At 27.8% G+C, this 13,075-nt stretch overlaps 1 protein-coding gene across 1 annotated transcript; it reads right to left on the bottom strand.

The window, feature by feature from the left end:
• Positions 1-56: 56 nt before the first annotated feature.
• LOC116777781 (juvenile hormone esterase-like) lies at positions 57-11,415 on the bottom strand. Its single transcript, XM_032671489.2, has 10 exons — positions 11,148-11,415; positions 5,229-5,381; positions 3,649-3,796; positions 3,288-3,482; positions 2,827-3,023; positions 2,018-2,174; positions 1,649-1,818; positions 1,023-1,173; positions 537-663; positions 57-307 (listed from the first exon to the last, which is right to left on the bottom strand). Exons 1-10 carry the CDS (start codon positions 11,337-11,339, stop codon positions 121-123), a joined length of 1,677 nt encoding a protein of 558 aa, XP_032527380.2. The 5' UTR covers positions 11,340-11,415; the 3' UTR covers positions 57-120.
• Between the last annotated feature and the right edge of the window lie 1,660 nt (positions 11,416-13,075).

The raw sequence follows: 13,075 nt of genomic DNA, 5'->3' as shown, positions 1-13,075 counted from the left end.
ATTTTTTTTCTAACATCACGGGTTAAGAACTGATAAAAAAATTATTCACTAAACAGTTATTTGGCCCCAGTATAAAATTTTATTAAAATAAATTGTGCCAGTAAACGGTATTACAGTTTTCTACAACTCGTCGATAATTCTTCTTGTTTTAACGTTATGCCATAGTGGCATATTTGACCAGAATCTTGACCTCTCAGCTAAATTTTGTTTCATTTCTGGAGTCTTGGCGATGTCGAGATACTCCATATTTTGACTATTAGTCGCAGGCTTCCAATCAAATGGCAACTTCAGAGGTTTATTGGGGTTTCTGTAATTTTTAAATTTAACTTATGATCTATAAAATAAATTTTTAAAAAATTGTTTTGCTACTCAAAAACTAAAATAGTGAAGTAAATTTTATTTTACATAACTCTTCTATGAAAAATATTTTACGACTGAAATAAAAATATGTATACGTTTACATATTTTCATAGATACATTTATATATTTTTGTATCATATTACTACTACTACTTATTATGATATTTCCAAACGTACCCGCTTGTAGCAAAGTTTGTCCAAATAGTTATAATGAGTTCCAGCATATCGATGTCTTCTTTCGTGAAAGGATACTTCAAGAACTCTATAGGAAATAGATACATCAATTCATCTGCATGGCAAACACCTAGAAACATCATTGTTAAATTATATATATGTACACATAATATAAAAGGCGAATTATAATATTGAAGTAATGTTATATGTATCTAAAGCAGTCCAACCTTTTTATTGAGAAACCTATAATTGTGTCTTTTATTATAAGCAATTAAAAAAGCAAAAAAAATATTACAGAATAAAATACATCTTTGTTTTGTATTGTAAAATAGGTACATTTTAGAAAAGTTTGGTGTTAAGAGATAAAACAACTGTAAATCTACGTAATATATAAAAACGCTTCTACTGCAGAGCCTACGAATGAGGCTCAATAATGGATATGATTGTTATTATTATCATTCATGGGATCTTAAAAATTATAATTTTTACCATAATTTCCCACGGGATCACCGAATATTTGGGAAAAACTATTCACTCCGCGATAGGAGAGTTGGTAGAGGAAAACTGGATTCCTGCTATAATTTAAAGCGTATTCAACGGATTCCACCAAAGGATAATCAAAATATGAATCCGAATATATCTGGAAATATAAAAACTCGTAATATTTAAATCAGAAGAGGTAACAATAAGAAGTTTCTCTAGAGCCCATTGATTTGATTATGGTGAAATGTGAGCACATATACGTCTTTATTAGAGTTAATGCATCTGTGACGTTGCAACAATATGATAAATAAAGATACATCACGGTATCGTATGCGGTCAGTTTGGCGTGCTTGATTGATTTTACGTAATGCCTTAAATTTTCCTCTTTCAATTTACAGGAAACTCTCTTATTTATTAAATTATTACGTCTATATTAATTATATCATTGTTTAAGTTTTTCTTTGTTATATATGTAACTAATTAAAAAATATATATATTTTTCGTCAATTATTCCGCATCGACTAATGGTAATCAATATAATATGCTTGAAATAGTTTGAATGTTTTACCGAAATTAAAATGAAAAAAAAATTGTTTAAAAAAAATTACAAACAATCTTGAAAAACTACGTACCTTTAAAATGCCATCTTTTATGCTATTTTCATCGTCTTTAAAGTAATAAGATTTTACTTTTTCTGTTATTAATTCTGAATATGGTGAATTATCATAGTAAAAAGTAATGGGTCCAATCGCATCAAATCCTGAAACGAATTCCTTTAAACGTTCCTTGTGAGCTGTTATCCCTGTCATTTTAATAAAATATTAGTTTGAGTAACATTTTATTTTTTACTACAAAAAGCTAAAGACAAATAAAATTGCGTATACCTCATAAAGTGTATTATTTAATATGGAATAAACACAACATAGCTGTCAATAAAATAAAACATTTTGAAGTTTATTTGATTTGAACATAATTAAAAATAAGTAATAAAGAAAACTTACAGACAGACTTTAAGCACCCCTCGTCTGTGTTTAAGCCAGTGAGCCATGGGACCAATTTGGTGAGTGGAGGCTTTCGAGGACTCCTCGTTAAGAATGCACCGGGCAGATCAGGTTCTATTACGGCTTTGAACGTAGTCATAGGTTCATAGTCCCAGGCCTGGTAACAAAATATATAATTATAGACTGAATATGCTTATGTCTTCACCCGGTGTAAAAGGTTTGAAATATTACATTATACAGTTGTTTTAAGTACTTCCTGCGATCATCACAAAAAAAGGAAGTTTAAAACTTTAAATAAAACAACTGTATGCACCATTATGATGGTGTATATATGTGTGGTAAATTATACTGAAAAAAAAAAATCTCGCGAAAAAGATATTTTATAAATTCTTCTATTAATGACAGCTTTATTGCATGTAGTCACAAAAGTTACCCTTTTGCACCGAAATATTTTTTTAAATAGTATAAGTAGAACCTGAACGAGCGAAAAAAACCCTAACGAACAAATTCTTTAATATATAACAATATATAATATTCACTTAATACGGTTTACATACATTTCTAACAACTCAATCAATTTTTTTATTAAATGAATAATATTTTATTTAATGTATAATATAATTGGTATTCCCTTATTTTCATTACAGTTTTTATGATTCTAAGAGTAACAAATTTTTGAACTCGAAAATCAATTATACGTAGCGACATCAAAATTTTATCAAGAGAATTAAGTATGAAATTTTTATATTGAGTTACGGATTATTATAGACACTCTTAGAAAATAAGTTATATAAGACAATATAACGTACATAAAATTTAAATTCTGTCTCAATGATATCGTAGCTATGTATGGTGCGGAGGCATTTAATCATGAGCTCTGAAGGTGTCTGGGGACAGTCTAGAAACTTAGCCAGTCGGAATGCGTTCCTTTTTGCTTCGCCAGGTGGTGCCTCGGCCCACGGCACTAAAGCTGTGCCAGATTCAGATATCGCTTTATGAAAAAGTCCTGAAATGCAAAAAAATATGCGTTTTACAAACATTCGTTACATGTATATGTAAGTCTGTAGCCTTGCGTGACACATAATTCATATGGCTACTTCATTGAAATATATATTTATATCTTATAATTTTAAAGATATTAACGGTCCTACTATTAAACATAAATAAATTAATATGTCAACAAAGATTTTTTTTGACATCAGTTTTGAGACAACGTTTATTAAAGAAAGATTTATTCATAATTTTAAGTAATAATAGGGCCCATAAATACCTGCGCTGGTTTCTGACAGCATATGATAATTAACACTAGCTCCTCCGGCGCTCTCTCCAAATATAGTCACTGAGTTTGGATTTCCTCCGAACGATGCAATTGTCTTTTGAATGAACCTCAAAGCCTCTTGTTGGTCTTTTAAACCGTTATTTCCCGGACACGCTTCATCAAGTGTTGATAGAAAACCTAGTGGTCCTGAAAATTTTCCAAAAAAAGACAAAAATTATAAAAATGTACATATATACAAAAATTAACTGAATATGTTTTTTTTCAATTTTACTGTGCCTATTACTACTCATAAGTTTCAAAGAATTTTAATAAGCAGTGCACAGATATCATTTAAAAACATAAATTAAAGTACCTAGTCTATAGTTTATAGCGACGAAGATCACATCTCTGTCGAGAAGGTGCTGAGGTCCATACATGTGAGTTGTTCCGTCACCACACATCCAGCCTCCTCCGTGAATAAATACCATAACGGGAAGTAAATCTTTTTCTGGCACTTCATCCTAATAATAAGTCAGATTAATATAATTTTATTATCTTTACAGCTTTTTGTTCAAGTCGTACCCTTATTATGGCACGACTTACTTTTATGTTTATATGAATTTATGTACTTTTATGGTTATATGAATTAACGGATTTATATTCATTTAAAAAAAAATGAAGACGTTCCACACTACAGCATATTGCATTGTGTCAAGTAATATTCAATTACTTGACACTCTCGACTCTTAACTAAGTTTATCAACAACTAGTCGGAATTGACGCTTGAAACTAATTAAACAAGTTAAAAAACAGTTGTGCAATAATGCAATGGGGGCTAAAACCTTTAACTAAAAAGTCTAAAAAGTAATCTCGACAGGAGATTTGTTTGATGCAATAATAATTATATTATCTCGACCTAAATGAATGAATGAAAGAAAAGGAATCTACATTATTTTGTCAAACTGTTTAATATATTTATGTACTAAATTTTAAAATAAGAGAAATACGGAATGAATTGGGGTGTATAAAGTATAAAATAATTAATATTAAAATTTTATATACACATTTCACTATTTATATATATTATGTATGTTATATATAAGAAAATAAATGTATGTATAATCAAATAAACAAGTCATTTTGCATACGGAACAACTAATTTATCCAATTCAAGTTTAGATTTGGACAAAAAACCAATTTTTTACATGTGTAACTCACCAAACAACTTTTACTACCGTTACGATTCAAACTACTTATAAAAGAAATACGATTTTACATTTGAATAAGCTAACCACAAAGGATTTTTTAAACAAAAAGATTCCTATCCGAATGCATCAAGAACATCATTTTAGGAGTTTATTTTTCAGATAGAGAATTGAAAATATATAAAATTTTAACACGCTGTATCAGCTTTTGTAAGGGGCTAACTTTAGGTACATATTAAAAGAAGATATTTCTCAAGTGTATGAAACTTCATTCCCGTATTTTATGATGAAATTGTCAATTACGTTATGTTTAAATTTAAACCCTAATTTATCTGAAACGTGCCATAATAATTTTTTAGTTAATTTAGAAAATTAGTTGTTCAAAATTTAACTTAAAATTTTTCCACATTCATTATAGGAAAAGAAATATGATATTATTTTTATTTGTTATGGACTTATAAAGTTATAGAACAAATTTATTGAAAGGAAATGGAGTTCGTAAAGTTCGCGACATTTAAGATTGCTAGAACGTTCTACAAATACAAAAACTTTCAAGTAACAAATATTATTTAGAATATAACTTTTGCCTTAAATTATTAACATTATATAATATATATTAAAAGGGACACTTGGTGATGATAAAAAAATATCAAAATTAATTAAAACTGAAAATTCTAATGCTATGCAATGTCCTTTTACTTTATGAATACATATCATTATAGGTAATTATATATATAATAATACTTACATTTCCCAAAAACGGGGTGTATATGTTAAGATAGAGGCAATCTTCCTGACCCACAATCTCTTTTTGGCGAATGTAAGGATTCCTTTGAACACATATTGGACTTTCTTTTGTAGCATTTAATGTACCTTCCCATGGTGATATAGGTATTGGGGCCTGAAATGTATAAAATAGCTTGTACATTTATATACACATAAGAACTTTTATAGCGTATCATGTCCTATGGAATGTTGTATGAGATATTACAAAACGAGTAATAATTATAATTTTAAATGAAGACATTTTTTTTCTTTTAAATAACATATTAAAGTGATTAATCTATCTACATTATGAAAGTTCATATTATTTTTAGCTGTATTTTTCCTACCAAATCTCTTTAACTAGTTTTCTTCATTCTTTAGATTTCCCTCAGACAATTTAAATTATTTAAAAAATTATGTGATTGTACTATTTCTATATATTATGTAATAAACCTTTGGAGGTGATTGATTTTGTATTCTATCAGAGTTATTAATGCCTAAAAACGTTCCTAAAGCGATTAAACGTCTTCTATTAAAACACTTAGAATAAAATCTGTTACATTCCATGATTTATATATAAGATTATTACTATTGATGTTTAGTTGTGATGAAAAGTCGTAATAGATATACTGCACAGCACCAGCTACGGGAAATATAATGTAAAAGTCCAATAACCCGGTAATATAGCAATTGCAATTTTATAAACATTACTTAATAGGAAAACAGTCAGTTCTTGAAGTGAATATGTTTTTATCTAAACAAATCGAGGCAGAGACATAACGGGTATAGTTGTTGTACCGTCTCTTTGTAATATAATAGTAAAAAGTAAAAAACAGTATTGAAGGTTATTTGTTTTAAATATGCACAGGTACAATTTGGTGTTACAAAACATTTTTCACCTATGAAACATATATTATTTATAAACGAACCAAGACATGAATCGTCTCTAAATCGTTTTTTTCTTAATTTTAGAAACACAGATACATGTTATCCCACTTGTATTGAATGATTAAACACAGAATAAACTTAACGGAAGAGATTTCGATATAACAGTTACTGCCAATTACTTTTAAACTACGAAATTGATTCATGTTTCCGACACCACTGGAACGTATATCTGTTTTTAATTCCGTATGTTACAAAAGGTAACATACTAAAACTTTTAGAATAATAGGTACTGAGTACTATACAAAGACTTGTTTGTTAATAAGTAAACGATTTTTAGGTATTTATATTATATGTACATATTTATACGTGCACCACAGCAAAATTAATCGTACAATTATGTTCATAATTGTATTAAACTACAATGCAATACAGTTCAGTACTAATCTATCAAAAGAACTATATCCAACTAAAAATACAATAACTCACAGGTGTCAAAGAAAAGCAAGCATGAATAATATTTATTATACTTTACTCAAACAAGCTTTGTCTGGCATTTTTAATCTGCAATTTGCGTTTGCATTTGCGGCCCAGTAAAGCTACCACAGGTTTCTCGATTGTAGTCTGCTATGGAAAACAATAAAATAACGTTCTTTTCCATAAAATTAAGCATTAAAACAGAATTAACATAATATAATAATTTGGAACGAAAACTAGGATTAGTTCAATGTTACAGTTTAAAGTAAATGTCTAATGAATTTTAATTAATAATGGATGCCTTAAATCTCAAAATTTTCTTTAAATATTAGTCTTAATCCGACTCTGTCTGAACTAAAAACTTGTTTTAGTAGCGTTTGATATACATACTAGTATATGATTTTACATAATATCTATTTACATATGAAATTGCTGGTTGTCATTGCTAATATGAATAACCACAAATGTATTTCATACGCATATAATATATATAATATAATGTCTTATTAAAGTTATATGTGCGTTTATATTTAAAATAATAGTATATCCTTTATTACTTAAGTGCAACTATTTGAAAAAAGTTTTTATTCGGAATTAAAATATTATAGATTAGATTTGGTTTCGTTTGTAATAAAAGTATGTAATTTTTTCTAATATCATCAATAGCGATAAAGGAAAAAACTACTGCACCGATTATTATCAAACAATTAAAACCACTCGATAGCGTGATTCTCGAGGAAGGTTTTTGTATAAAATTTGTTAAGTTTTTGTATTTACTTGTGTGTACATTAACGATATTTGTTGAAGATGTCGGGAATACATGAGCCGTCTGAGAGCTTTTAACGAAAACGCTGCCTTAAGTCTTTGACATATAACAAAATAATACGGTGTATCTTATTGAGGTGTACAGAAAAGTCCGGGGTGTCATATGTCTATACCCTAAGGATAACATACTATATCCGTTTTACAACTTTTTAAAATTGGCATTCCTAAAGCGTTTATTGGAAAGCTGTTTACATAAATACGGTATTAAGTCTTATCAAAATAAATTATTTCGTTTTCAAGCCTACATCAGTATCTGTACATCACTTTTTAAATGATTTAAATATGGCGTACCATTTAAAAGTTATCATAATATTAATAATTGTCAAAATTGAATAGGCTATTTTATATTTTTTGTATAGAGCTCGTGCGAAGCCGGGGCTGGTACCTAGTAAGTAGTAGTGTATATATCTATAAAGTATATATATTTTATAGGTAAGTCACAACTATATGATATTGTCATTGAATTTTTGTGTCTACGTTATCGTACTTATAAGATAATCGTAGACCAGTTACTGATTGATATACCAACAATTATTTACAGATATACTTTTGCTGTTATGCCATGAGTTTATAATGGTATTTTAATTGAAATTATTTCTTTATTATCATACTGTGCTATAATTTTAATCACGTTCATACTTCATAGCTAAAGTAAATTAGTATTTCTTTTAATAACATTGTGAAACCAGCAGGTACAAATAAACTATCAACTTCCAGGTGAAGGGTACTTTTATTGTAAGACTGAAAGCTACAAAAAACTTAAGGAGCAAGATATCAAAAAACTTAGTTTGTTTATAAGATAACTTTATATGCAAAGGGCGTACGATTAAATTATTTAATAGGTATGTCAGTAACAACTTAATGTAAATACATAATTATACATTACGCTCAGAACTATTTATTATAATCTTACTTAACACCACAAGTCTTCAAGTTTTTAATTTTTATATCATGTGATATATTACACCGTGGAGGATAAAAAAAATGAAGAAAAATTATACTATGTTGGATTGACGGCACAAACTAAGTAATCACATGTAAACAGTATCACAATATTTTTATAGACGTATATTATAAGTTAACAATTAATATAAGTATATTTTAAATTATAGTATGTAGATGTACATTTATATTCGAGTATGAGAGTTATGGATGTATGGATATATTTGTTCAAATACTGTTGTAAATATTTTTAACAATAATTAAGTAGTTAGTAGTAGTGTAGTGAAAGCTTTACGATTATAGCCATCGATCATAAATTGAAGTTAATGTGTCTTCATTAAATTTCATAACATATATTATTTAATATTATAATTGAATAATTATTATCTTCTCTTAGTTGCAACAAATAAGAATAAAGAACACCCTATCAAACAACTTATATGCATCAAAAAAAGGCAATTAGATTTGTTAATATTCTATTTCTCGTTGATCTATTAGAATTAAATATCTGCATCACAATTAGTGAATAAATACATATAATTTTAAACGATAAGATTACGGCTAATTACAGTCAGAATCCAGACAATGTCAAAAAAAGTTTCTAACCTAATATTAAAAGTTTGATAATTATCAATTATTTTTTTGTGAAACCTGCTACAGAATTAGTGTTCTAGTATTTTGAGATACCTCCTTACATTTGGTAATGTCTTTTTCTGTTACAAAGACTTGAAAATTCTTATTAAACCATATATAAAACTAGTCGAATAACTAAATCAACTGAAATAAGGATAAAATGTCTCTTAAAACTATACTTGACAATAATTGAAGTATGAACGAGGGGATTTCACTGTAAGAGGGAAATAACAAACGATAGACAGCCATATTTCCAACGGTGAGTACGTCCTCTGAATAGAATGAGCAGCTCCATATAATAATATATGAATAATATTTGATATAGGACTTCCAATTTATAAGATAGCTCGAAAATTCAACGACCATAAATATCTTATTAACAGTCATTAATTTTAAGATACAAAAAAAAATGTCACAATAAAATCTTTTAAAAATCTTAATTTATAAGTTTGTAACTAATGTGAACGGCTAATAAAAAATAAGTTGATTTCTTTTTCTAACGTCATTTAACATTCCATTTCTTCATGAAATGTTTAGAAATCACATTTATTTTACGGAAATTAATTTAAGTAGTGTAATAACACTAATACTAAAGTCAATTAAAAATATATTTTATATAAAGATTGATTTGTACTAAGTTAGTTAACGACATTTCCTTATGTCTACCTTTTTGCACGTATAGTCTTTTTTAATTAATGTTGACTATATTACTCTCGTGACAGGGTTACACTTACGTATAGACCTCTGATTTTGGAATTAAAATTATAATATATATTAATTACATACATGAATAAGAAACAAATACCGTCGTATCGAAACAAAATAAAAGTAAGGATAAATTTAAATATATACATATATGATCGGAAATCGGGTTTCTGAAGGCATGTGTTGGTTGGTATAAGTTTGTTAACCTGGTAATTTATTTTATATAACTTTTTTATTTTTATTAATGAATGTAATATTTTTTGCTCAAAATAAAATTTATTTTCTATTTGTCATCGTTAATGATGCGGTTTATTATGGTATCAGGCTTAACACTCGTTTTACACGTGGTGTTCGGTGTTGAGGAAAACTAAATTAAACAGGTTTTTTCTCAGTTAGTATTAAATTATGTCTGCTACAAAGTAAACGATGATTCAATGTATAATATTATGGAAAATTGTAATAATTCAATTGACGTCTTTGTGTTTAAATATTTAGTAGTTCTAATATATTGATACATACATACATATGTTTATATATGTGTATATTACATTTTTGCCAAACATAATTAGGTATCAAAATACGTGATTTACAAGTTTTCTCCTAGTTTGTATATACATTGGCAACAAACTCAGAAAGAGCTGAACAACTACGATGCAACGAAGGAGCTCAGAATCCCTGAAAATTTAATGGGATATCCTTATGACATAACAATTAAATTTATTGTTAGATGGTCTTTCTCATAACAGTTACGAGATCAGTAACATATTTGACATTAACGAAGTATGATTCTAAAATAGAGTGTTTTTTTAAGAGGTTTACGCCTGCATGAAACCTAGAATTTATATGAATTGTAATTTTAATAAATTACTTCTAAAATGTTTATAACCATATATAATAAGCTAAGTAACATTAAATGTCCTGTGAAATTTTTAGCGGCTGTAAAGGGATGTTTGCTATCGATTTAGACTCTTTTTTTTAATAATAATGTAATAAAGATATATATAACCATATCGTTATTTTCTTATGAAAATTAAATTAGCATGGCGATATCAAACTCATAATGGTCTGTGAATATAAATTGATTATACAAATTGTAACACAATATAAATAAGATAGATAACATCATTAAAAAATAATAATTTCCTAAATATTAAATAATTTCGAAAATTATCTTGAAATGAATACTCATTAATTTTTAAGATTACATAATTTTTAAATTTTAGCAATATATATATTACATAGTTTTAAGCAGAATTCTTTTTTCCTATTACGAAACTTTTGGAAACAACTTAGCTTAATTCACACACAAATTTCTTTAATAATTTTACATTACGCAAAACACAACTCTGGCTTTTTTAGATGTAAGCCAACGAAAACTTTTTAAATAACACAAAAACATTTAGCGAAAATGTACAATTGAATTTCAGATACTCACCTCGAACCTTAATTCATCTAACGGAGGTTTAGCGTATGGAATGGAAGTAAAGGCAGATATTTTCCTGCCCTTCCTAGTCTCCATGTAATAACCGTGCATGTAGCCAAACTGTGTTTTTCGTATCGGTTCATTTTGAGCTCGACCATACACTACTAATATTAAAGTCACTAAAAATAATAGACGCCCATACATTTCACACCGCCAGTGTTTAGCTAACGAAAACGTAAGACTTGCTCGAGGTTTTAAATGAGAATAGACGATTCTCTAAGCAAGTGTTTTCAAGTTAGCGACAAGCTTAGCTGTCAATTATTACTAATTCTATTGCCACCTTCAGACCGCAGTGGCAAAATAAAATTACGTTTTTATTACATTATCATATATATATATACATATATACACATTTCATACTATATAAATAAATTTTTTATGATTTACAAAACTAATCGTTCAAACTGTTGTTGCTAATTACTGAAAAGTGTTGTATTGTGTATAACGATTTTAAGTATCTAAGACAAAAGAGCACGAAATTATATTTTTATTTTATTAGCCTTAAGCACAAGTTAAAAAAACTTTTATTATTTTATTGGAATATTCTGCCTCGAATCCAGTGACTAGTTAACAACAAGTATTATTTAGTTATGAGCACTCTAATATTTGGTGTGTTACCTACGTGCAGTAAAAATAAATACTATATATACTCCTGATTTTTCTTTCATATAAATCATCATTTATTTAAAATGATCCATACTAATATTATAAATGCGAAAGTGAATCTGTCTGTCTGTCTATCTGTTACTCATCACGCCTAAACTACTGAAACAATTTGCACGAAATTTGGTATGGAGATATTTTGATACTCGAGGAAGGACATAGGCTACTTTTCACCCCGGGAAAATGACGCATTCCCATGGGAGCATTCAGGTGGGCCGATCGCTTTTACGCCTAAACTACTGAACAGATTTAAATGAAATTTGGTAAGGAGATAGTTTGAGACTTAAGAAAGGACATGAGTTACTTTTGACCGCAGGAAAACAACGCATGCCCATGGGAAAAATTACTTTTCTGGCCAAGGAAAGAAAAACAAAATACATCGTATATAAAAATGTATTGCAGTAACCTATCTTCTTCTTAAAATGTATTAACCTAACCTAACCTATTACAATCACACTTAGTATGGCCTCATCCCATCTGGGCACAATTCAAACATGCGTACAAAAAAGTACAGCTCAGGTTTTTTTCATACTACTATACAAAAAAACTATCCGATGCGGACGAAGTCACGGGTAAAAGCTATATATTACTAATTCTGAAATTTACGCGGACGAAGTCGAGGGAAAAAACTAGTACTTCTACAAATATAAAATTCCTTTTTGTTCATTTAAAAAAAAAACTTGAATTTATACATTTATACATGGATTCTAATAATATAAAGGAATTTAAATTTACTTAATTTATTATACGATATAATACTTTTTTTTTTAACTCATTACATTCGTTTTCTAGTCTGTGTATAATATGATGATTCTTAACAAATAAAATGTTGGAGGAAAATTTTAAAGGTTTTGAAACAAGGCTAATGTAAAGTAGAAACGATATTAATATAACTTTATTACATGGATAATTTTCATTATTATTGTTATAGAAACTTTCATTTTCCTAATAAAAAAAAAAGATAAGAATAGAAAATTTCATATTCTGTGCACTATAAATTTCATTTAATTATTTTAAGAAAATCATTATTAATTTCTTGACACTAACAAAATTATCGTCTATCTCAATAACAAATTTTATTGAAAATAAAATTTGTATTTGGATGTGTTCTTTAAACAAACATGGACCCATAAACTTAATTTACTTCGTGAGACTCAATTTAAGTAAAAAGATGATAGTACCATTTATATATTTCTACTCAAATTAATTAATAATTC

The sequence above is a fragment of the Danaus plexippus genome, chromosome Z, assembly GCF_018135715.1.
Source record: "Danaus plexippus chromosome Z, MEX_DaPlex, whole genome shotgun sequence".
In the NCBI taxonomy this organism is placed as follows: domain Eukaryota; kingdom Metazoa; phylum Arthropoda; class Insecta; order Lepidoptera; family Nymphalidae; genus Danaus; species Danaus plexippus.
Note: the sequence above shows the minus strand (reverse complement) of the source record. Positions and strands in the feature narration are given on the sequence as shown.